Source organism: Hevea brasiliensis, chromosome 9, assembly GCF_030052815.1.
Source record: "Hevea brasiliensis isolate MT/VB/25A 57/8 chromosome 9, ASM3005281v1, whole genome shotgun sequence".
NCBI lineage: Eukaryota > Viridiplantae > Streptophyta > Magnoliopsida > Malpighiales > Euphorbiaceae > Hevea > Hevea brasiliensis.
Genome location: NC_079501.1, coordinates 4,817,244 through 4,844,798, shown reverse-complemented (window position 1 = coordinate 4,844,798; position 27,555 = coordinate 4,817,244). Strand labels below are relative to the sequence as shown.

At 34.6% G+C, this 27,555-nt stretch overlaps 2 protein-coding genes and 1 non-coding gene across 3 annotated transcripts; all 3 read left to right on the top strand.

The window, feature by feature from the left end:
• Positions 1-16,731: 16,731 nt before the first annotated feature.
• On the top strand, positions 16,732-20,890 carry LOC110672462 (uncharacterized calcium-binding protein At1g02270). The gene is made up of 11 exons (XM_021835255.2): positions 16,732-16,944; positions 17,067-17,261; positions 17,386-17,490; positions 17,597-17,702; positions 18,055-18,275; positions 18,402-18,478; positions 18,579-18,693; positions 18,796-18,921; positions 19,530-19,640; positions 19,858-19,965; positions 20,364-20,890. The coding sequence occupies exons 1-11, from the start codon at positions 16,942-16,944 to the stop codon at positions 20,595-20,597; spliced, it is 1,401 nt and encodes a 466-aa protein (XP_021690947.2). The 5' UTR covers positions 16,732-16,941; the 3' UTR covers positions 20,598-20,890.
• Positions 20,891-21,071: 181 nt separating this feature from the next.
• TRNAK-CUU (transfer RNA lysine (anticodon CUU)) lies at positions 21,072-21,144 on the top strand. Its single transcript has one exon. It is a non-coding gene; the product is annotated as a tRNA-Lys (tRNA).
• Positions 21,145-21,420: 276 nt separating this feature from the next.
• On the top strand, positions 21,421-26,396 carry LOC110672469 (uncharacterized). The gene is made up of 5 exons (XM_021835264.2): positions 21,421-21,616; positions 21,702-21,881; positions 22,832-23,085; positions 23,466-25,316; positions 25,419-26,396. The coding sequence occupies exons 2-5, from the start codon at positions 21,704-21,706 to the stop codon at positions 25,563-25,565; spliced, it is 2,430 nt and encodes an 809-aa protein (XP_021690956.2). The 5' UTR covers positions 21,421-21,616; positions 21,702-21,703; the 3' UTR covers positions 25,566-26,396.
• Positions 26,397-27,555: the final 1,159 nt, after the last annotated feature.

Sequence of the window (27,555 nt, the reverse complement as noted above, 5' to 3'; positions counted from 1 at the left end):
GAGAGATAGCACTAACCTTGACTTAGTCACTTTCCAAAACTTTAAAACTTCACTTTTTTCCTTTCTTTTTATTGTCCAAAGCTTGTTCTAGGTGTGAGGACCAAGTTTTATGAAGGCATATAGGGGTTTTATGGTGAAAAATCCAAAGTTAACAAGGTGTAATGAAGGATAACAATGGTGGAAATGGGAGAGGTGGCTGCAGGCTGGTTTAGGAGAGGAAGATGTAGATTTGTTTTGTTAATTTTTTGTCCATTTAGCTCCTTTAATTGGGTTTATAATGAGGTTTCAAAATGTGATTGGGTGGGAGTGCTTTAATGACATAAGCATGAGGTTAAAATTGCAATTTTAATTCATTTTCTTTTATTTTATTTTCTACTCAATTTCAATTTAATTTGTAGTAATATTTATTTATATTTTAGATCATAATAATTATTTACTTAATTGGACAAGTCGGTGAAAAATCATCTCTGAAGACGAAATGGCCAAAATGCCCTCCGTTTGGCTTATTGAGCCAAAATCGTCTGTACCGATCGAAAATTTTTTCTAAGCCTTTTCTTGGCATTATAATGCCATAGAAACCTCAATGACTCTTCCTTTGAGTTCTAAAAATTATTTTATGAATTTTTCCCTGGGTTTAGGGCTTCTAGCTACGTAGACTGCAACTTTCCACTGAGTTACCCATCGCTAGGGCACCGGCTCATTTAACTTGATTGTATTTTATTTCTAAAATTTTTTCTACATTTTTCTTGTTAGTATTTGAGTTATTTATGACTCCTCACTCTAGTCTAAATATTTTTTCAGACGTTCTAGCTATCCAGACCGACACCAGTCACCGGAATAGTATAATGTGCGGAATTACTACAGTGAGGGTGTTACAATAACATTATGATTTTTTCTTAAAGGTACCGCCGCCCATGAAGCTCCTCTCCTCTCTTCTTCTTCTTCTCTCATCAATTCAAAGAGAATTTGTCACACCCTACCCCTCTGTAAGGCATAACATGATCCCGAAGTATACCTAATGAATTACCAACTCCGTCTACTGATAACCCATTAAATACACTACAAGGGATTTTAAAAACTTTTCTTACTTCTTTTACAGTGGTGAGCACTATTTACAGGTGTTAAAGACTTTGGTGAACTGAAGTGAAACAACTAACTCATTTGATTTATTTGGAATATCTGTAAAAATTTTGGCAAGGTGCCATTTGTATTTTGGACAAAACAGTTCTTGTAAAACTGTAAAAGCACTTCAATTATTTTCCAAATCTCAACTCTAACATTTTTCTCAATACAACACATTTCTCAACTCAATTCCATAGAAATTTTTCAAAGTCTGAGATAAGGAAATATAATACAATTTTTACAAGTCAAATAACTCATAATAAATTTACAACTTCAAGGTACAATTTGAATTTACAACTGCTCAAAACCAAAACAAAATGTACATACAGTGTCATACATTACAGTACAAAATGCAAAATATTGGTATACTCATTATACCAGGTAATCCCTCACTGGATGTATTAGCAGCCTAGTCTGCTGCTCTACTGTCTCTCTCTACCGCGATAAAGAATAAAGCTATCATTTGAGACAATGTCTCAGTGGTGCACAACATTAACCAAATACAATTTTAATTCACAATTCATAAATCATATCAATAGTGGATACTTAAAACCATAGTTAAATTCAAGACAATGAATGTCATAAGGAATTTAAACTCCAATTCACAAATTATCAAAATTCATAATAACACAATTTAGTCAAATAGTTTAAGAATGCCGTATTGCCAATTCATGCACAATTTGATCAAATAACTAAATAATACCTTTTTGTAAATCAATAACACAATTCGATCAAATAACTGAATAATATCGTTTTGCAAATCAATAACACAATTCAATCAAATAACTGAATAATATCGTTTTACAAATAAATTACACAATTCGATCATATAATTGAATTATATCGTTTTGCAAATCAATAACACAAGTCGATCAAATAATTGAATAATATCGTTTTGCAAATCAATAACACAATTCGATCAAATAATTGAACAATACAATGTTGCCAATCAATAACACAATTTATGTCATGACACAAATTTTTCCATATATGCCGTGTTGTACACCACGACAAAACATACTCACCCCAATAATCGAAATCAATGAGGGAGGAAGCTAGCTATCTAATGAGTACTCATCCATACTCACCTCGATCGGGAAGTCAAAGAGGAGGAACATAATCATACTCACCCTGCATCGATAAGTCAAAGAGGGAGGAATAATCACCCTCACCCCAATAATGGAGGAGGAACATAGTATCAGTGTCATGTCAATTGTGAGTCAAAAAAATTCCAAACATTTTATTCAAATGATCCGTAAGAATCCAATAAATTTCCAAAGTTATAATTTCATTCACAAAATGGCAACACAATTCGTAATTCACTTCAATTTTCACAAAAACCATTTACAGTGCTTTTCAATCAATAAGTATCCATCAATATCATTCAAACAATTTTTCACAGTTTCAAACCATTCACCATGTTTTTCAATCAATAAGTGTTCATCAAACACATTTCCATAATTTAAAACAATAATATACAAATAGTCAATATTTATTTCAATTGAAAAATTCAAGAGAAATAGTTGTTGTGCACAAACCTCTGATGATGCCCCACGGTCCGACTCGGTGTTTCCTTCCCTTTGCTTGAGTCCTTGTTAATCGAGAAATACAATTTGGAGTGTTTCAGACTAAATTAAACCGTCTCTATCGATGGTGTTTGGTAAATAATGCATCAACTCAATTATTCACTTAATCACCTAATATACCGACCCTCGCTATGCTTTTAGGTAAATTAGGTTTTAGTGTCGTTAATATGTCTCATTCGATAGGGTTTTAGGTTTGGTATGTTTTACCAAACTCGTTTATATTTATACTGCGTTTCCTTGCATTTTATTGCAATTTGTAAGATTCCGGGATACTGGTTTGACCTAGCCGACGATCTAGTTCCTCAGTTTTCGGTCTCGGTCGAAACTACAAACTTGTAGATCTAGGTCTTATTGCACGCGGGCAAAATTTCAGGTCAATCCGAGTTAAGTAGACCAAGTTATGGTCATTATACTATTGCTGGTCAAATGGTACCATTTTAGGTCAATTTTAGGTCAATTTGGTCAACTCTGGTTCGGCCAGTTTTTGGACCCGAACTTGTGCAAGCTTTTTGACTTGCTTATGGTCATTTCTGGGCTTTGGTGTCTTCATAAGACTTGTAGGTATGGGTCTTAACTATTCATGGTTAAAATTTCAGGTCAATTGGACCTGTTTTGAGTGAGTTATGGCCTAAATACTCACTGCTGCCCAAATGGTCAGTTTTAGGTCTCAAGTGTACCTAATCCGAATTGGTCATTTTTCACATCAACTTGCAAGCAGAATTTTGGTATGGTTTCTCAATGAAAGTTGGCACATTTTGTGCCTAGTTTCACCTCAAATTGGTCTCATACCAATTGAGGTTACACATTTCAGGTTATGGGCTAAAATGTACACTGCCCTCAATATGCATTTCACACCCCACTTCAAACACACATATACCTTGCAATTTGGTTCACTTCCCTACCAATCTGTTTTGGTGCATTAACCACAGTATAATCTACTTTACATTAACATTATTTTGGGCAGATTACCATTACCCTCAACACACCAAATATAATTCACATTTACAATATCTCAATACCATTACATACACACCTAAACACCACTAATTCTCACATACACTTTACACAATAATTTCATACACATATCCTTCATTCCTTAATGCCACAATTCTGCCAACACTCCCATGAATATACACATTTATTCAAGTGTCCCCAAGGCTACCCAAATTTGTCCTTCAACATCAAAGTGCTGTCCAAGTTACCAATTCCCATCCAAGTGCATAAATCACCATATAAACATGAAATGATTCACTAGATTATTAATTTACCATGATCAACATTATTTCTCATCAATTATATGCATAATAAATCATCAAATGTGTGACCCCATGGCTGTCCAAAAATGGCTATCTCAATAACTATTTAAACTTCAAAATTTCCTTCACAAAACCAACACCCATAACATGCACACAAAACTTAACAAAGCTATCTTCAAAATTATGAACTTACCTTATGCTTGGAGTTTGTTAAACCTTGCTTAAACTTCTCAAACTTAGTATCAAACTCTTCCTTGTGATGAGTAGACAAAGTTTCATGAAGGAACTTAAGAGATTGGAGTTGAAAATGGAGAGTTAAGAGAGCTTGCATGAGAAATGGCCATGGTTTTTCCTCTCACCTTCATTCACGGCAATGTTGAGATCACTTTGAGGAAGATGAAGTTCAGCTGATTTAGTGGAGTTACAGCTGCCCTATTATATGTTTATTTTATGCATTAGTGGTCCACTCACAATTTTAATCATATTTTAAGCTAAACTTTCATTTAATCCCACATTAAACCCTTGATTTTAGCTATTTACTTTAGGTACCACCAAATTAATTTTTTTATTTTCTAAGTGTAATATTATTTATTTTTAATGGACATTTAGGTCAAAAGACACTTCGGACGTCAAATGACCATAATGCCCTGCTCAGTTACGTTCGATTTTTCAGATACCGGTTTTGTCTGTTTTTCGATTTCTAACTTTTCTTTGTACTAATTATTTAATTTTTCTTTGATCTTTCTAATGATATTTATTCTTCAACAAGGGTCTATTTAAGTCCTAAAAATGTTTTCCGTGGTTCCCGATCCGAGGCAGTCAACGGTCCACGCCGTGACTTCCCGGTGCGGTTACCCATCGCTAGGGTTTCCCGGCTCACTTATTCGGTTACATTTCTTTGCTATGATTTTTTTTCCTTTGTTTTTCTTGTATTTTCTTTTCTTGTATTTCATTATTTATGTCTCCTCTCTCATATCAAGGTGTGGTTCTAGGCATCCTAGCTGTCCGGACAAAGACAGTCACCGAATGAACGCACTACCGAACTTAGGGGTGTTACAATTCTCCCCCCCTTAAATATATTTCGTCCACGAAATTTTATCCAATAGTTATCTTACAATAGTCATACGTTTAATTTGTTTGTATAATACTAATCTCCTCTTACTATTGTGTTGTCTAATATTTCGGTTCACGTTCCTTCTTGAATGACCCTTGAGGTCATGTTAGAATCATTCATCAGTCATTGGTCCTCTGACCATTCTAGTCCATAGTCTTCCTCACATTCGTAATATTTCTTTGTTATATATGAATCAGCTATTCAAATCTCTACTTCCATAACTCTTTTTATCTGTCAATATTCTATAACTTACTTCTTTTTTGTACTGAACTATAACCTTTCGATATTCTAACTTTTAAGTTTTGGATCCCTAAGTAGGATTTTCAAACTTATTTCTAACAATTAAATTCTGTCTTGGCATAACTATACCAAAACAGATGCCGTTGGTAACTATTCTTAGCTAGGTGTACTATCGGGTAGTACGTAGCTCTACACAATAATCTCAAGTCAGTACTGTAATCTGCAGCTTACAGTATAAACATTAAGAACATTGCATAGTTACTACGATACATCCCAATAGATCAAATTTTGTTATCTTTTATTCTTTTTGAATTCACTGATATTCGAATCTTATTCTGATTACAATATCCATTAGCAATTTCTAACAGTAACCTCCTTGCCCTCATCTAGAGCAATTCCATTACTGCATCTTACTTTTACGTCCTCTTGCCTTACATTAAGTAGGCTCGCCAATTAGCTTTATAATTTATGGTGTGTTAGAAAATACTTTTCGCCGATAAACTCTTTCAAAAGTAATTTCACTTATTATCACAATCCTTATCTTAAGGGCTAATCACTAATGCGTCAAAATTTATTTCCCTGTAAAGGAATAACAACAGAACATATAGTTCTAACACTAACGTAAAAATATGCAAACTCCAGGTCAAACAATACATATATATATCTTAGTTGCTAATTGAGAAAGTACCAGCAATGATGTCAAAAGTCTCAGTCTCTTTTCTGTCGTATAGCGTATACTCTAGTTGAAGCATCACCCTGTTTTGGCTGATTCACAGTAGTCTGACTTCTAGGTGTACTACCCCTACCTCTACCTTTGCCTCTACTAACTGATGGTGAACTCTTTGGGGTAGAAACTTGGGTTGATCCCTTTGATGTAGTAAATGATCCAGAACGACCTGGATTTACACAATCCCTAGCAAAATGACCAGTCTCTCCACAGTTAAAACATGCTCCTACGGCTCTATAACATACCCCACTATGTGGTTTACCACAAGTTTCACAAAGTCGATCTGACAGCGCATTTCTGGGTTTCTGTTGAGTTTGCTGATCGGATCGAGGTGGTTTCTGTCCAAAAAATCTATTTCTACCGGACTTCTTACTATCTCTATCGTATCCCCCAAAGTTTTTCCTCTTTCCAGTAGGACCACTAGAACTCTGTTCTACTGACTTTCCCTCTTTTTCTGTCTTCTCTGATTTCTTTTTCTCAGGGGCCACTTCAGATTCAATTCTTTCTAATTCTAGTGCTTGAGAAATAAGTTCAGAGAAGTTGTTATGTTTGAATCCGACCACTTGTAATCTGATACTAGGCTTCAAGCCGGTTTCAAACCTCTTACATCTCTCCCTACTGGTAGAAAGTAGACTTACTGCATAATGGCTTAGGCGGGAAAATTCCCTTTCATACTCAACCACTGATCTGCCCCCCTGTTTCAGACTTAGGAATTCTTGCAGCTTCTGGTCTACATAAGCATCAGGGACATATTTTTGCCTGAATTCCCTAAGGAAGTCATTCCATGTTAGCACTGTAGGTTCTACCAGACTGTGGGGAATGGTTTTCCACCAATCATAAGCATCCCCCTGTAGCAAAGATACTGAGTACTCAAATCTGAGCTCCTCTGTGCAATGCAGTTTCTTGAATACCCTATCCATCCTCTCTAACCATTGTTCAGCTTCTAGAGGATCTACTGTCCCCTCAAACTCTGTAGCCCCATACTTTATCAATTTGTCATATTGTCTAGCGTAAGATCGTGGTTGTACCACCGCGATCGTATTGGGGCTTGAGTAGGCACATTACCATCCATTTGTTGGAACATTGCAGCCGTCTGCTGAGCGAACTGAGCAGAGAACTGCGGTACTGCAGGGGCTGGTGCTACTGAACCACTGACATTATGTAGGCATGGGGCATCCCCTTGCACCTCAGCCTCTATCGATTGATCGACTGAACGATCACCCTCTTCCATAATCAATTCGAGGATTTTAGACCTCCTGTACAAGGATACAATGAGATTTCCTCCCGTTAGTGCATTTTTATAATGTAATGTCTTGTATGTATCAAACAATGATATTGAGCTTGTTATCTGTGAAGAAAGAATATTCAAATAACATGTGAAAGCAATTTAAAAACTTTGCTCTGATACCACTAAAACATGTCACACCCTACCCCTCTGTAAGGCATAACATGATCCCGAAGTATACCTAATGAATTACCAACTCCGTCTACTGATAACCCATTAAATACACTACAAGGGATTTTAAAAACTTTTCTTACTTCTTTTACATGGTGAGCACTATTTACAGTGTTAAAGACTTTGGTGAATCAAGTGAAACAACTAACTCATTTGATTTATTTGGAATATCTGTAAAAATTTTGGCAAGGTGCCATTTGTATTTTGGACAAAACAGTTCTTCAGAAAACCTGTAAAAAGCACTTCAATTATTTTCCAAATCTCAACTCTAACATTTTTCTCAATACAACACATTTCTCAACTCAATTCCATAGAAATTTTTCAAAGTCTGAGATAAGGAAATATAATACAATTTTTACAAGTCAAATAACTCATAATAAATTTACAACTTCAAGGTACAATTTGAATTTACAACTGCTCAAAACCAAAAACAAAATGTACATACTGATGTCATACATTCTGATACAAAATGCAAAATATTGGTATACTCATTATACTGTAATCCCTCACTTTGGATGTATTAGCGACCTAGTCTGCCGCCTGTCTCTCTACTGCGGCGACAATAAAAGCTATCATTTGAGACAATGTCTCAGTGGTGCACAACATTAACCAAATACAATTTTAATTCACAATTCATAAATCATATCAATAGTGGATACTTAAAACCATAGTTAAATTCAAGACAATGAATGTCATAAGGAATTTAAACTCCAATTCACAAATTATCAAAATTCATAATAACACAATTTAGTCAAATAGTTTAAGAATGCCGTATTGCCAATTCATGCACAATTTGATCAAATAACTGAATAATACCTTTTTGTAAATCAATAACACAATTCGATCAAATAACTGAATAATATCGTTTTGCAAATCAATAACACAATTCAATCAAATAACTGAATAATATCGTTTTACAAATCAATAACACAATTCGATCAAATAATTGAATAATATCGTTTTGCAAATCAATAACACAATTCGATCAAATAATTGAATAATATCGTTTTGCAAATCAATAACACAATTCGATCAAATAATTGAACAATACAATGTTGCCAATCAATAACACAATTTATGTCATGACACAAATTTTTCCATATATGCCGTGTTGTACACCACGACAAGACATACTCACCCCAATAATCGAAATCAATGAGGGAGGAAGCTAGCTATCTAATGAGTACTCATCCATACTCACCTCAGACTGGGAAGTCAAAGAGGGAGGAACATAATCATACTCACCCTGTCGATAATTCAAAGAGGGAGGAATAATCACACTCACCCCATTAATGGAGGAGGAACATAGTATCAGTGTCATGTCAATTGTGAGTCAAAAAAATTCCAAACATTTTATTCAAATGATCCGTAAGAATCCAATAAATTTCCAAAGTTATAATTTCATTCACAAAATGGCAACACAATTCGTAATTCACTTCAATTTTCACAAAAACCATTTACAGTGCTTTTCAATCAATAAGTATCCATCAATATCATTCAAACAATTTTTCACAGTTTCAAACCATTCACCATGTTTTTCAATCAATAAGTGTTCATCAAACACATTTCCATAATTTAAAACAATAATATACAAATAGTCAATATTTATTTCAATTGAAAAATTCAAGAGAAATAGTTGTTGTGCACAAACCTCTGATGACTGTCCCCCTGGTCTGGACTCAGTGTTTCCTTCCCTTTTGCTGAGTCCTTGTTAACTGAGAAATACAATTTGGAGTGTTTCAGTACTAAATTAAACTGTCTCTATCGATGGTGTTTGGTAAATAATGCACTGAACTCAATTATTCACTTAATCACCTAATATACCGACCCTCGTTGCGTTTTAGGTAAATTAGGTTTTAGTGTCGTTAATATGTCTCATTCGATAGGGTTTTAGGTTTGGTATGTTTTACCAAACTCGTTTCTATGTATACTGCGTTTCCTTGCATTTTATTGCAATTTGTCAGATTCCGGGATACTGGTTTGACCTAGCCGGACGATCTAGTTCCCTCGGTTTTCGGGTCTTGGTCGAAACTACAAACTTGTAGATCTAGGTCTTATTGCACGCGGGGCAAAATTTCAGGTCAATCCGAGTTAAGTAGACCAAGTTATGGTCATTATACTATTGCTGGTCAAATGGTACCATTTTAGGTCAATTTTAGGTCAATTTGGTCAACTCTGGTTCGGCCAGTTTTTGGACCCGAACTTGTGCAAGCTTTTTGACTTGCTTATGGTCATTTCTGGGCTTTGGTGTCTTCATAAGACTTGTAGGTATGGGTCTTAACTATTCATGGTTAAAATTTCAGGTCAATTGGACCTGTTTTGAGTGAGTTATGGCCTAAATACTCACTGCTGCCCAAATGGTCAGTTTTTAGGTCTCAAGTGTACCTAATCCGAATTGGTCATTTTTCACATCAACTTGCAAGCAGAATTTTGGTATGGTTTCTCAATGAAAGTTGGCACATTTTGTGCCTAGTTTCACCTCAAATTGGTCTCATACCAATTGAGGTTACACATTTCAGGTTATGGGCTAAAATGTACACTGCCCTCAATATGCATTTCACACCCCACTTCAAACACACATATACCTTGCAATTTGGTTCACTTCCCTACCAATCTGTTTTGGTGCATTAACCACAGTATAATCTACTTTACATTAACATTATTTTGGGCAGATTACCATTACCCTCAACACACCAAATATAATTCACATTTACAATATCTCAATACCATTACATACACACCTAAACACCACTAATTCTCACATACACTTTACACAATAATTTCATACACATATCCTTCATTCCTTAATGCCACAATTCTGCCAACACTCCCATGAATATACACATTTATTCAAGTGTCCCCAAGGCTGCCCAAATTTGTCCTTCAACATCAAAGTGCTGTCCAAGTTACCAATTCCCATCCAAGTGCATAAATCACCATATAAACATGAAATAATTCACTAGATTATTAATTTACCATGATCAACATTATTTCTCATCAATTATATGCATAATAAATCATCAAATGTGTGACCCCATGGCTGTCCAAAAATGGCTATCTCAATAACTATTTAAACTTCAAAATTTCCTTCACAAAACCAACACCCATAACATGCACACAAAACTTAACAAAGCTATCTTCAAAATTATGAACTTACCTTATGCTTGGAGTTTGTTAAACCTTGCTTAAACTTCTCAAATTTAGTATCAAACTCTTCCTTGTGATGAGTAGACAAAGTTTCATGAAGGAACTTAAGAGATTGGAGTTGAAAATGGAGAGTTAAGAGAGCTTGCATGAGAAATGGCCATGGTTTTTCCTCTCACCTTCATTCACGGCAATGTTGAGATCACTTTGAGGAAGATGAAGTTCAGCTGATTTAGTGGAGTTACAGCTGCCCTATTATATGTTTATTTTATGCATTAGTGGTCCACTCACAATTTTAATCATATTTTAAGCTAAACTTTCATTTAATCCCACATTAAACCCTTGATTTTAGCTATTTACTTTAGGTACCACCAAATTAATTTTTTATTTTCTAAGTGTAATATTATTTATTTTTAATGGACATTTAGGTCAAAAGACACTTCGGGACGTCAAATGACCATAATGCCCTGTTAGATTACGTTCGATTTTTATTAGGGTTTTGTCTGCTTTTCGATTTCTAACTTTTCTTTGTACTAATTATGTAATGTTTCTTTGATCTTTCTAATGATATTTATTCTTCAACAAGGGTCTATTTAAGTCCTAAAAATGTTTTCCAGGTTCCCATGATCGAGGCAGTCAACGGTCCACGCCGTGACTTCCCGGTGTGGTCACCCATCGCTAGGTTTCCCGGCTCACTTATTCGGTTACATTTCTTTGCTATGATTTTTTTCCTTTGTTTTTCTTGTATTTTCTTTTCTTGTATTTCATTATTTATGTCTCCTCTCTCATATCAAGGTGTGGTTCTAGGCATCCTAGCTGTCCGGACAGCACTGGTCACCGGAACAGCAGAACGCACTACCAAACTTAGGGGTGTTACAGAATTGCCCATATTCTCTTGAATTAAAATTGCTAGAAATTGTTTCTAGTGTCCTATATATATCTACAACCTCTCTAAAGGCAAATCCCTAATTTCTAATTGGTTGGCAAGGCTTGAGAAGCTGTTTAAGGGGCTGCTATTGGTGATCTTGGTGTGGACAAACTAGAGTGATAACATTTAAGGTTCTAGATGCTTCCCAAAGGTACCAATCACATCTACAGTGCATCAAAAGGTTAGTACACATCTTCTTGTATTAATCTAGGGTTCTAATGAATTAATTTGTTAATTCAAAAATCTTAAATGGCAAATGTAGATCCTAAAACATATTAAAAGTGTTTTAATATGTATTTGAACATTGAAATCAATTAGATATATAATAGATATTGCATGATGCATGAAACCCTAAAAGAAAATTTTTGAATTAAATATTCTAATCTAACCATTTACATGCTTCTGCTCCTTCGCTCTGGTGCATGACAGTCCTCTACTCTACAGCCATAGAGTTTCCTTTAATGGCATTATACTAATATGTTACTAGTACGGGTTCCAAGACTCTCCTGTCAAGGTTCTTAGAATGGTTCAAACCAATGGCTGCATGGTAATACAGTCTCCGAAGGCTCATGGATATCCATGGTGTTGAGGAACAACCCTTAAACAAACAGCACACAATCCGGTCCATGTTTATTATGCACAGGCCTTTCTTTCGAAGGCCGGATGGACTTCTTTGGTCCCAAAACTCTGAATATGAATGGAGAACCTATGAGGGATCCATTACTAATAAAAATCTGATGGGACTATTCAGGCGCCAAGTTGGTAATTATCTCTGTGAAATCAATAATTACCAGCCTATAATACCTCCGCATGTGAACTGTACACCACTCGGACCTGTCCACGCTACTATTAATGGACCTATTGACTAGACCAATTCTCTCTGGCAAGATTCCCAAAAGGACCCCATGGATATTGAAGCCCGTGAAGCAATAGCAAGTGCTGCCCCACCATCTCCTGAAGAACATGGGCCATGGTATGAACATCTTTATGGAGACATAAACTTAGATGATTCTAACTACAGAAATTACAACCTGTCAAGGTCCCCATGAAGAAAGATGTCGGCCATCTAATTGTATCTTTCACTTTAATCAGTGTGATCTTTTACTTTAGTCAGAGTGTGATTTTCAATTGTCTATACTTCTTAAGTGTCGGTAACTGGTTACCTATCCGGTTCCCAGTAAAAGGTGAACTCCTTACCTATATAAGGAGTCTCACTCTCAGTTTGTAAACAAGAGTTATCTCAAAAATAAAAATCCCTTGTGTGTTCTCTTTAATGGCATTCTAAACACTCTCTCTTTCTCCTGAAAACCTAAGAAAGTGTACTATGTTTCCTTATTCAAGAACACGTATGCTCTGCTCTTGCCTCGTATGAGGATCCTGAGTATCATAAATGTTTCTGCCTTGATATTAATTGCGACAGTCCTCTTATGTTATACATTGCGTAGATACAAAAGGGCTCCCAGCCAGAAGATTACCTAAGAGAGGGAAGCGTGGCACTGAGCATGAGTATTGCGTATTGTATAGTATAAGAGGCTCCCAGCCCCACTTGGAATCAGAGCCTTGGTTATTGTTGCATATTATACATTTCAAAGGTGAGTAAGGACAAACCCATTTCACTATGAGTTGTCAAACACCTACACCATCTGTACAAATAGTTACCCAAACACCTACTCCTTCTGAAATTGTGAATCTCTCTTCTTCCCTTTCTTTCTCTTCCCCTCTTCGAAGGACCCTATATTCCTGAATTGATAACCTTATAGAAATATCTACCTTACCTGAAGATGCTCAGGTAGGAGAATCCCTGTTTCCACTTCTCAGTCCTTACAACATTTATAGAAGATCTGGATCCTTAACCAGAGGAATCCGATCCCTCATCTCATCCAGAAGATCTCTTCCCAAAGAGTATGTTCAAGCTTCTAAGATGGATTTGTGCAGTCTTCAAAGTACTGCCTCCGAGCAATATGTCACTCTAGAGACCCCCCCTCCTCTAATTCCCAAATGGAGAAATGAAGGTTACTCTCACCTCCATTTTGGAGCTGTAAGACTTATTCTCACTCTCCATGGAAGAAGAGGACTACCAGTCACTGCAAGAGTGTCACTCTTAGATACTCGGTTTCTCCAGTATGAACCTGATGTAATAGGGACATGTTTGACCACACTATACACTGGAAGTGTAGTCCTTACATTTTTCCCTAATTATAATCTTTCACTCCTAGATCCACATCTCTGTATAGCCCTGACGGTTCAAGTTCAACTAACTGGAGCTGAACAAGTGACTTCCTCAATGATGGCCACTCTTCACCACCAAATCATCTATCGGCTCCAAGACTATGCAGTAGATCTGGCACAAGCTTCAGTCTCTAATGATGCTCTACTTGTCCTTGCTGATACAAAGACTACCCTAACTATTATCCAGATACCTAGACAACTTCCTAGGAATGAGCTAGAACAACTCATACCAAAAACCTGGTTGACCAATTATGAAAAACTGCATGCTACTTCCCAACCAATACAGTTAACAGAATCTTCTTTTCAAAGAAATTCTGATGGAACAATCCAAACAACGTTCCAACCTCCCAGGCATTCCAGCGGCTCTCTTCCCATATTTCAGTTTATGATGATCCAACCACTACCCAAGGAAAAGAAGCATTACCCGATCAGAGCTGTTACTGCTGACAGCCATTATGTTTATCCTATGAAGATAGATGGACATTGCCCCTAGGATCTACCTGGATCTGGTCTATGCGACCCAGATTGTGACTGTTGTGACAAATTTTGGGACAATGAATATGACCATCCACTTTCGGAGAGCAACTGGAGAAAATTGAAAAAGCATAGCTATACTTCCTGCAAAATAGAAAAACCATATCATCAGGATCATCCTGACTCAGGACCATGGATTGGCATCCTTGAAGAAACAAAACAGAGAAAGCCTCTTCCTATTTACCAATTAGCCCTGGAGATTCTCAGAAAAGAAGGATATTCCCCTTCTTGTCACTCTGCTTCGCCTTCCACTGCCATTAATACACCTCCACCAACATTACCTTTGGTCCAACCCTGTATGATATTCTCACCTGCATCATATGAAACAGATTTTCCTGCTCTCACTCCTCAGATAGACCAAACCACAAAATCTCCACCCGGCCTTTTGTCTAAAAGCACTAAAGTCACACCGGAAGGACAACCCTGTCCTCTCACTCCAGCTAAAGAAGTGCTAAATTGGCAAACAAAGAATGCTGCAGTTTAAAACAAAACATTGCAGCGTATTGATTCAAAAATAGATAGAGTCCTTACCCACACTCAGTCTATTGATCAAAAGGTTGATTCTTTATTTTGTTTGCACAAAACATGTACAAGGATCTGCAGGCTAAAATAGCCCATTTAGATAAGGAGCTCAGAACCTTAATCCAATACAAGAGATTTGACATGAAATTTAATAAAAAATAAACAGAGATCAGGAAGCTAAAAAAGTAACTAGCTTAAGTTGAAGCAGATCTACGAAAACCCTCTGAACCTCCAGCATATGGTCCTTTCTTCTTTCAAAAAATTCAAAGTGCATTCTTACCTTCCTCCACGCCCCCTTAAAACCCATTTGGTATCAGATCTTTTATTTAAAATAAGTTTTATATTTAATATAAAATATATTAAATAAAGAAATTTATTTATAAATAAATTTTATTATAAAAATTATTTATAAATAAAATAAATTTATTATAAAATTAAATTAAATAGGATCTTCAAAATTTATAACATTTTGTTGAAATTTATTTGAATGAAAATTTTCCAACTCTGACAATCTGACTGGTTTGCGATTTTTTGTGTGATTTACCGGAGATTCTGTTGTGATGGAAATAGCTCCAGCAAAGCCTCGGTGTTGTACTAGAAAGAGATGGCTGAGTAGGTGAGATGATAATAAGGGTATTTAAAAGAGAGAATTGAGAATATTTAATTTATTCATATGTATTTTTGTTTTTATTTCGTATACATCTGTGTTGCGTGCCTATGTAATTATTTTATTCATATAAATATTTTTAATTTTAAATTAATTTTATATACAAAATTTGTTTTTAAATTAGTTTTGATATTATATAAATAAAAAAATTAAAAAATATATTTTTAATTTGTAATTTTAGTAATAATAATAAACAGAGACTAAATTCTGCCGATTTTATTTTGTGTCTTATTTTTAACAAAAGGAAAATAAATCATTGGTTTGCGGTGCACGTGCACCACTTGTGGGCGCTGTGGTTCAACTTTCAGATTATAATTTTATTTTATTTTTTTTTTCTAATAGAAGGTTTGAGATGCCAAAAATATCTCTGAAGGCCAATTGCGCGATTCCATTTTCTTCTAGAAATGGTTAATTGCTCCCAGCAGCCGCCTGTGGGACGTACAGCAATCTTGATCACTAATTCAACTGGTCTTCGTTATTTATAAATGAACGGTAAATTACGCTATTGTTCACGCACTTCTTTCCTTCTTTTGCTCGTTCAAATCACATCTAAAGTTTTCAATATTTATATTTTTCAGACTTAAATGAGTGTTTTGATAAATTTATTAAATAATTTTAAATATCTTTTTAAGATTTTGAGAATATTTTTTTTTTAAATTACTTTTCTTTTTATAAATAAAATATCTATTTAATTTTATTTTATCTCGAATGAACTCAATAAAATATTTATTTGATAAACTTCAACTCTCTACTAAAATAAATGAATAAATAAATAAATTTTAATACTTTATTATCAATTACTTTATCTTATTATATTTTTAAAAAAATAATCTTAATTGTCCATCAGTATTGAATATGGTATTAAGATTCATTGCAGTGAATAAAAAAAATTTAAATTTAATTTTTTTTAAAAATATTATTAAGAAAAACTAATAAATTCTCAATATGTTACTATTTTATAGTTGAAAACAGAATATACTTTAACATAAAAAAAAAATTATATATATATATATATATATCTTAATACACTTTATCCAAACTCAACGGAAAGCCCATAGACAGGAGTGTGATAGCTGCTTGTATTGGGCAAACAGAAAATGATAAATTGATTTAGAAACCAAACCGTGGGCTCAAGAGGAATGTCAAAAAATCAATGGATTTTAACCTTTTCCAGTACACTCATCAGTACGCAAACGAGAGAAAGTTCTATAAAGCTAAACACCCCGCAGCCGTTAGAGCCACACATGAAAGAAACCCCATCCACAAGTTGCTGTGAAAATCGCTTATTTTTCGAGAATTCTCCTCTCTGCTTTCTTCCTTTTATTTCTTCGTCTCTTACCATTTTTCTCTTGCCCTCTTCTTCTTCTCCTTTTCATATAACAACAGGAAGAAGAACAAAGTGGCCATAATTCCAAAATGGTACGTTTCTCCTCCTTTCATTAATTGGTATTATTTCGCGCTTCCACAAGAAATTGAATTTAAGGTATTAGTGTATACATTTTTTTTCTTCCTCCTTCCAATTCCAATGGTTGAAAAAACAGGTTGCGGTCGTCGAGTCTAATGCTAATTCGAACGCGGGACACCTGAATTCTGGTGGAAATGAAAGTATTGTTTTAAATGGAACGATTTCAAGAACCAACAGTGGCTTCTTTTCTCAAACAATTACAGAGGAGCCCTGCATTTCTTGTACCACTTTCAATATCCTGGCTCCAATCTACAAACGACTAGATCACCAGGTAGAAACACTGCACATCATCTTTGATTCGAATTTCCTTTATTTATCGTGATATTCAATTTTGCTGAATTTATTTCGTAATGTATCATTTTTATTTATTTATTTATTATGTGGCTGTGAAATAGAACCAGAGTATCCGTGAAAGCGATTTCAGGGCATTCTGGTTCACCAGGAACCAAAGGATTTTGGATTGGTTACTCATCGAAAGGTCTTCCATTATATGTCTCCAGGTGGTTAAATTTTCCCTATTTATTTCTAAAACGCAATAGAACTGACCTTCCAAAAAAAAAAAATTTAACTGATTTCTTTTTGTGGAAATTTGGGTTTTGTGTATAGGAATTCTGGGTTGGCAATCAAGAACTAGTGCATATGTACCAGGAGAGGCTTGGCGATGCGGGCTATATAACCTTCCAGCTTGCCCGGACCAACAACCGAGGAGATGGTAAATATTCTTTCTTTCATTCCGTAACATGAATTTTTCATTTTTAGCCCTTCTCTAGCAAACTTTTTCTTTGCACCTTTTCATAAAATTTAAGGAAACATATCTTACCTGCTGTTTGAATCAAGATTCTCCTTTTGCCCTCCATTTAAGAAAAAAAATTAATGGAAATTGTATTCTCTTATTTTTCCTGAAGCTTACAAGGTGGCTGATTGCTTTGTCACTTATAATTAATCTTCAAATTGAAAGTTTAGCTATATAAGTTTCTGTTCCCTTTTGTAATCACCATATCAAGTTAAGCTTCTTAATTTCTTCTTGCTCTTTGGCTGAGAAGTTTTGTTTCCATTTTATACAGGCCTGCTAACTGCTGTCCATAAGGACTACTTTAGGGTTCTAAATTATCAAGAGTTGCTCTTCAATGACTTTGGAGACCGTGTTGCTCAGCTGCTGCATGTTCAGTCGGCGGTGCCCCTCATGCAAAACCAAAATGGATTGGCTCAACAAGAATTTCTTATTGTGAATACTCACCTGTTGTTTCCTCATGATTCTAGTCTGTCTATTGTGAGATTGAATCAGGTATATAAAACTCTAGCAATTCATCATCTTCTTACGACTTCCATACTTAATTTCCTACTGTGGATTCCCTTGGGTGTGTTTCCCTCAATATTTACCTCAAGGTTTCATATTGGTCTTCTTCCCCAGGTTTACAAAATACTACGGTGTGTGGAAACATATCAGAGAGAAAACAAACTAAGCCATATGCCCATCATTCTCTGTGGGTATGCTGCTTGTTTTGCTTGCATGAAGTCGCTTATTTCTTGCATAAAATTTGAAAATGGACATCTTCATTTTTTTTACTCCATTGTTTTCTGTGCTTAGTGATTGGAATGGAAGCAAGCATGGGCATGTCTACAAATTCCTTAGGTCGCAGGGATTTGATTCATCATATGATATTGCTCATCAATATACCGATAGTGATGCAGATGCTCACAGGGTTAGTTTTTCTTGTTCCACTTTGAATGTCTAGATGGCAATAATCTTTTCATGCGAATTACTTACAACAGATGTGTTTTACATACCCTTCTGCATCCAACAGTGGGTGAGCCATAGAAATCACAGGGGTAACATTTGTGGTGTCGATTTCATATGGCTTCGAAATCCTATTAAATCAAGGAAGCTGCTGAAGGCAAGTTGGGCTGAAGCAGTATTTGGAATAATAAAGGTGAGTCAAATAATCTACTCAATCATATTCTTGATGTTCTACTCATGCAATTTTATATTGTTCTTGGTCATTTATCAGTTTCATAGTTTATGATTCCCAGTTCCCAGCTCTGCCATTTTTGCATTTCAAGCCAAAGAAGTTAAAAACTTGTAATTAATATTCTACGAGTAAGAGAAAAGTATGAGTTGATTCATTCCAACACAATGTTAATCTTTGAAGTTTACTGTCCGATTAGGAGGAAGTAGTTAAAACCTTAAGACTTATGTTTTACAGAAGGATGCAGGGCAAACTTCTCAACTGCCCACTTGGTGAGAATTGTTGAGTGAAACTTGCCTCAGACTCTAGGTTACAAATTCAAAAAAAAAAAAAAAAAAAAAAAAAAGAGAGAGATTCCAATTTAATCTTTACTCTTGAACTAATCATATAACTGCAAGTCAAGAGGCATGAATTCTGAGACGGTTTCTATCCATTTCTGGGGATGTGTCCAAAAAAGTATATGTAATTATGTTTCTTTTTAAGTTCCAAAAAAATATATGCAATTATGTTTTCTTTAAGTACAACCCTGTTAAGCTTTCAATTTCTAATGCTGTAATTTTGCTTGGTTTCAGGGTCAACTCCTGAAAGCTTCACTGAATGAAAGTGATGCATTTGCATATTTTAAGGCTGACGAGCCTGGTGATTATATAACATATTCGGCTTTCTGTGAAGGACTGCGCCAGGTACTTTCATCTTATGTGCTTTATTGTATAAGATATAAGCCCCGAGTGGCACTGCATAGAGAAACTGCTCTTGGCCCCCTTTAGTTATTTATTTTCTTGGGAAATGCTGAATCTGTGTTCTGTAGAAGCAAGCTGCCAGAATGCAGCACAATTGCAGCACCAAATGGAGCTACTAACTTAAGGGGAAAGATAGACTTACCATGTTGTAATGATACAGGTAAATTTGATTGGTCTCCCTTTTGGACTGAGTTTCCAGGAGACAAAAGATCTATGGATCCTAGCAGACATTGATGGAAATGGCATTGTTGATTATGAAGAATTTAAGGTTTGTAAATCCCTTATTCATGGTTACTGTCTTAAATATTTGTTGTTAATTTTCTCCTTTATTTTATTTTCTGAAATTTTGGCACAATTATCTGGTATAATAAAATGTTAAGAAAGTTTTAGCAACAGTAACAAGTCTTTTGACTCCGTATATCTGTGTGTTTGTGCATGTCCTGTTGTCATGATGTGCTGCATTAGAACTTGAAGTTACAACTAACTGGATATGTTACCAATTTTAGCTTGGAATATTTCCGTGTATAAATTTTAAAATTTTGTGCTTTTTGAATAGATTTTAGGATACTTCCGTCTCCTCTTCCACTTTATTTCTGCCGTGCGTTCTTTTCTGCCATTTGTCTGCATGTATATTTCGTTTAATAACAATATATTTAACTATTGCAGCTGACGATTTGGAGCTCAGCATGTCTGGAGCAAGAGGAAGATTGTGCTGCAAGTACAAAGGAGACTGAGCCAGGTGTAGAAGAAGCTATCGGCTTCACTGTAAAAGATGCTGCTCTTTTCCCCCGTGAAGCAGAGAAAGGGATGTGGCCTGAAAATTATTCTCTTTCTGATCATGCTCGACTCACTGTTGTGTTTTCACCAGAAAGAATGCATAGCTCTCGGAAAATCTTATAATCAACAAGGGTACGCTTGTGGATCAAACTAGCACAAAATGATGTGTAGGGTAGAGTCCAGAGCGTGTAGATGACAAATAACTGTGCATAGTTCATAGGCATCCCTTGTTGGGTTGCCTGTGTCTTCGTTGATTAAATTTTCCATGTAAAAGTTTTGTAACTAGTTGTGATCTAGCCTCTGCCAAAATTTTCAGGTGGAGAATTTTGTATATCCTAGATTTCTATTGTAATGTGAAATGCTTAGCAAAAACCTCTTTTGCAACTGCAAAGGGTATAAATATGTGATTAACCTAAGATCCCTCTGTCAAATTCTTGGGTGCACTGAAAAAACAGTGATAACTAGGATTTTGGATCAATTTGATGGTTTTAATTTCAGTTGAAGTGTTTGCCGAGTAGCAAATAACGTGGTTGTTTGATAAACAAATGCAATTGTGAACAAAGAATTTATTGTAAGGGTATAACATAACAAATAATTGCCCGTCTAGCTCAGTCGGTAGAGCGCAAGGCTCTTAACCTTGTGGTCGTGGGTTCGAGCCCCACGGTGGGCGCTTTTAATTTTTCTTTATTAAGAGTGTTCTGGTCTGGACATCCTAGGTGTAAGACAAACGATGTCGTTAGACTCACACAGGGACAAAATTGAATATCCACTGTTCAAGTGAAGTGTAACCAACCTTTCCATTGCCAATATTATTGTCACTTTGTCTTTATGTTTGGAGTGGGACCGCAGAATATTTTGTAATCCAATCATTACAAAGCTTCTTCAAGAAGTAGTGAGTTTGGATGAATGATGACTTGGTGGACACTTTCGGAGTCAATTTCGTCTCCGTGTCTGTCTCACTGTCTGTCTGCGTATTTACCTATACTCCTGTGAAAATGTTCACACCTCACTACACCTAGCATTTTATCCGTTTCAGCGCTTCCCTTGCTCTTTCTTCTTCTCTCTGTTTTGTTTCCAGTTAACAGATCCTTGCTTTCCTCCTTTTCTGTTTTGCGGTAGAGGAATCATGTAGAACTCCTCCGGTGAGTGAAATTTTTTCTTAGCCTCCTCTTACTTATTTCTTTCTTTCTTCCGTTAATTTATTTTATAATTTGTTTTGTTTTATAGATATGGCAGATCCATTGCAGTCAGTGCTGCCAAACTTACCGTTTGGCTGGAGATTTCACCCAACCGATTTTGAACTGCTTGACCATTTTCTGAAGAACAAGATGCTTGGTCTTCTTATCGATTGCAACGACATTGGAGAATTTCAGCTATGCAATTTTAATCCTTCAGATCTTTTACCTGGTAACAATTTATGTTTTACATCCATCGCTCTCGAGTCAATTTAAGTTAATATTTATTTTAAATAAATTTTTTTTATTTGATATATTGTAACTTAAAATATAAAATTTAATTAAATTTTATATAATTATGTTATTATAATTTCATAATTAAAATTTATTTTTACTTAAAATTATGATGATGATGGTAGAGTATTCGTAAAAATTATTTATCAAATTTAAACTCGATTAATATTTTTAAAATTTAAGTTCATTTCAAAGTGAATGAAAATTTATTTTCAATTACTCGAATCTATCTCAAAACTAATTATTATTATTTAAAAAAAATATGAACCTATTTAATTTTATATATTTTAATTAATAATTTATATAAAAAAATTATTTTAAGTAATAATTTATATTTTAAAAATTTAATAATTCTATAAAATATTTAAATTTTATTTTATATAAAATAAAAAATATAAAAAATTATTAATATTATTATAATTTAATTAAATATTTATATACTTAACATGTAAAACTTAAACTCATTATGATTATCATTTTTTAAATTTAAATCTATCTTAAATTAAATATATATTAAAATTTAATCAAATTAAATATTTATAAAAATTCATTCATTACCATCCCTACTTATAAAGTATTATATTGAACATAGAAGAGAGAGAGAGAAAGTTGAGTCGGAGAAAGGAAAAAATATGGAGATTTTATTTTAAATATTTTTATTATCTTAATTTTGTAAAATTTATTGTAATTTCACTTATTTTTAATAGAATTTGATTTTAATTATATTTAATTTTATAAAATTAAATTAGCAAAATTAAAATATATATTTTTTCCATCAAATTTTTGAAATTCATTTAAATCAGGTATACGCTTAAAGCCCATTTTAAGTTCTTATTTGGGGTTTTTCTCATTATTACCCTATTAACAATAATGAATTTGTCTTTGTAGGGTGTTCCGATGAAGCGTGCTATTTCTTTTGTCGTCCCGAGTTTTACATAGAAAATGGGCAGTGGAAAAGGAAAAGGAAAAGGAAAGCGAGGGTTGGGTTCTGGAAGGGCACAGGCAAGACTAAATCAGTCACATCTCTACATAGCGATGAGGAGATTGGAAAAAGGAGCATTTTCGTTTACCATGACCCTAAACCGACTAAATATGTCATACACGAATATGAATTCACTGCAAAACTCAACTTGCCTTTAAAGGTAAATTTGTAAGCCATGTTTGGATTTTTGGCTGCTTTGGGCTTTACAACATATTCATTTGGAAATTCTGCTTATTGCTCATTAGAATGTAGCCAAAAAAAAAAAATCTGATTTTGTAGGGTGTGTTATTTGTAGGAAGTTGCAAATTTTATATTCTAATGCAGCAAATGGGCTTTTTGGAAATTATGGATTGACTTGATTAGAAGAATTGACCTTATATTTCAGTGATTTGGTCCTCTTGAATTCTGTTATTTCTATTATTTGCTTGAAATTTTGGTGATTTAACGATTTCTGTTTGTTCTGTTATTTCCTCCAAAATTTGGTTGTATAATGTGGTATTGCATTTTACCTAATGAGCTCATTGTTTTGTGCTTGTGCAGGCAGAGTTTGTTCTTTGTAAACTACATATAAACAAGAAACAAAAGGCCAATAAGAAGTCAAAGAAGATGGAATCAAATTCCAAAAAGACAAAAACAGGTACAAAGTTAAAAGATACAAAACTAGGTTGCAAGAAGAGTAAATCAAAAAAGAAGGCAAGAATTGATTTCTCAAATTGCAATGTGGCTTCTGTTTTTCAAAATCAAAATTTAGAGATAATGGCTAATTCAGCTTGTGGCGAAGATGCACCGCGCAGGCTTGTGACTTCTGATTATGAAAATCGAAGTCCAAATAAGATGTCAGCTATTTCAACATATGAGATAGGTGAATCAAGTTTTCAAAAGGATTCAAATTTTGAATATCAAAACCCACATGATATTTTTACTACCTCAATCTACAAAAATGGTGAAGAATTTTTCACAAAAACACAAAATTTGTCAATCTACGACAAAGGTGAAGAAAATTTCTTAATCATTCAAAAGCCAAATGTTATACAAAATGTTTCATTATTTAATGATTTTGAAACAAGAGAAAATTTATCAATCACTCCAAAGCCCCATGCTATACAAAACGTTTCATCATTTAACGATCTTGAAACAAGAGAAAACTTCTCATTCACTCCAAAGCCCCATGCTATACAAAACGTTTCATTATTTAACGATCTTGAAACAATAGAAAACTTTTCATTCACTCCAAAGCCAAATGTTTCATCATTTAACGATTTTGAAACAAGAGAAAACTTATCTTTCACTCCAAAGTCCCATGCTATACAAAACGTTTCATCATTTAACGATCTTGAAACAAGAGCAAACTTATCTTTCACTTCAAAGCCCCATGCTATACAAAACGTTTCATCATTTAACGATCTTGAAACAAGAGAAAACTTCTCATTCACTACAAAGCCCCATGCTATACAAAATGTTTCATCATTTAATGATCTTGAAACAAGAGAAAACTTCTCATTCACTCCAAAGCCTTATGCTATACAAAATGTTTCATCATTTAACAATCTTGAAACAAGAGAAAACTTATTTCTCACTTCAAAGCCCCATGCTTTACAAAATGTTTCATCAATTAACGATCTTGAAACAAGAGAAAACTTCTCATTCACTCCAAAGCCCCATGCTATACAAAAAGTTTCATCATTTAACAATTTTGAAACAAGAGAAAACTTCTCATTCACTTCAAAGCCTCATGTTATACAAAATGTTTCATCATTTAATGATCTTGAAACAACAGAAAACTTCTCAATCACTCCAAAACCATATGTTACACATGATGTTTCATTCTGTAACATTCTTGAAGCAAGTTGTCTAATAGATTTTGATTTGGAAAACCCAAATCCAAAAGAGATGACTGTTACTTCATCTTATGAGACATGTACCCCAGTTTGCCAATGGGCTTCTGGTGTTGAAAATCAAAATCTATATGAGATAACTACTGTTTCAAAATATGACAAAAACGAAACAAGTAACCTCATGGATTTTAATTTTGAAAATCAAAACCCATTGAAAATAACTTCTAACTCATCTTATCATAAAGGTGAGCCAACTTACCTTTGTGTTTTAGATTTTGGAAGTCCAAATCCTAGTGCGACTTCTTTTGTATCAGTCCCTGAACAAGGTGAAAGGAGTTGCCTCAATGGAACACTTTATTTTGAAAATCAAAATCATTATGAGAATGCTGATAATTCAATACATGGAAATCATTGGAGTACATCTATGGCTTCTAATATTCATGAAACTACATTTCAAGAAGTAGCAAGTCAACAGATGAACACAGATGTGTCAATCATTGAAGGACATCCGAGTCCCTTGATTGACACTTATGTAGGAGAATATTCATTTTTTGAGGTGAGAAATAACATGCTTGGTGGAAAGTCCTTGACTTATTCATCTAAAGAATGGGAAGCATACTCAAAACTTATGCTTGTTTTACTGTGATTCTTTTTGCAGATAGACTCTCAACTGCTGAGAGAGATATTTGCTCGTGATGAACAAGAAGACACTGGTTGCTTTGGACTGCAGCAGTCCATTCACAACAAAGAGAACCCAAATCACAAGGGCTTTGCCTTTGGTACCTCTACAACTACTCATTCATGAGATATTCCTATTCAAGTCCTGCTTGGGAGCTTAACAGAATTGCATACTACAATCAGAGACTCACTATGGTATGTGGATAGCTTGAGAGGGTAGCGTGTGTCCCTCTGCTAGTCTGCTCTGCATTAGATGCATCAGAAAGAAACAAAGACTATTAGTGAAGGAACCAAACAGCTTTAGCTGTGTTTGGTTCGTTGTATCGAACTATCAATGGTTAATCTGCTTGAACTATCAATGGTTAATCTGCTTGTTACCATTGATCGGTTTAATGATAGATGTGCCGACTGCCAAGTTAGACATGGTTTAGGCTTTTGCACCTTCAAGCTTTACTCCTTCATATTAAAGCCTTTTAACTCAAAATCTGCAGATATATTCTTACAGAAATGTTACTGTTATTAAAAGAGATGCAACTCTTGTCCTGAAGTTATGATTAGACTCAAACTATCAATGGTTGATCTGCATGTTACCATTGATTGGCCTAATGATAAATGCTCCAATTTGAGACACGGTTTAGGCTCCTGCATCTTTAAGCTTTAATCCTTCATATTATAGCCTTTTAACTCAATATCTGCATATATGTTTTTACAAAAATATTAACTGTTAGTAAAAAGATGCAACTCTTGTCCCGAAGTTATGATTACACTATTGTCTTCTGTTCTGAAGATATTAAAGTCATGTATAAATTCCATGTTGTATTTCCTTTCCAACTTTGTGAGGTTTAATTGTATCAATAACTAGCAGCGTGTATTTTCTGGATATGTACCTCTGGATCCTTGTGTTGTAATGAACTAAAATTTCTTGTTATGTGATAAATCAAGTAGCCCCTTTCTTATATTTGTTAGATTTGGATTGGTAATGCTTCCCTGGATTGTTGTGATTTTGTTTTAGTCTGTTAAGAATGATGAGAATTTCGTTTTGTATCTCCAGTTAGTTACGGTGGCCTTCTCATGGATTGTGAATGCTAGATCAGGTAGTGTAGGAGGAAAACAAAATTGTGAGATCAATAGTTGAACACTTGAACTCAGTTAATTGGATGTTTAAATAAGAGAAACTGTTATAATAAGCACGTAAATCTAAGACACATATATAAATCGCACAATCATACAGTATAGAAAAGCGAAGAATAATAACACAAGATTTAACGTGGTTCGACCGTAAGTCTACGTCCACAAGCAAGACAGGAGAAAAAGTCCAACTATAATGAAAATAGCAAGATATAATCATTCAGAACTCTCAAACTCTAACTCCAGTGTGTTTTCTGAATATTTTACAACTCTATTGCAAAGGGCAGAATATTAAAATATTTATACTGATCTATACCGCTCTCCGCTATCACTACAGTATCTCACTTTTTATCCCAATCGAATTGTAACGCGAAACTTTCAGGTCGGGTCACAATTCATGTTCATAAAAACATATCCAAATTTCAAGCTATATAAAAATAACAGAAACAAAATGCATTTAGCATCTTGTTGACATTGTTTGCTCCCGTAATGTGCAATGCTCAATAAAAATTTTACATCACGAGCACCTGTTATTTAGTCTTGATTCTAGTCTATCTATTTTTGGGTTGCATCGGGTATGTAAATCTCCACTATGAGGTTTCATATTGGTCTTCCCCAGGTTTATATATAATACTACAGTATGTGGAAGGATATGAGAAAGCAAGCTTTGCCATACAGCCATCATCCTCTGTGGGTGTTGTTCTTGGCTTGCTTGTATAAAGTAGGTGATTTCTTGAATAACATGCATAAATGGACATCCACAGTTTGTTATACCTTTGTTTTTCTGCTTTGCTGCTAGTGTAATGGAAAGAAGTGTGGGCATGTTTAAAAATTCCTCAGCTCCTAATCATTATATGAAATTGCTAATGGATATGCTGAGGTGATGAGGTATTCAGGAGCTCGGTTTCACTAGTTCTAATTCAAATATCTGTGTGACTGCTAACCATACCACGAGTCACAACTATATTCAAATGCATATTGCTTACAAG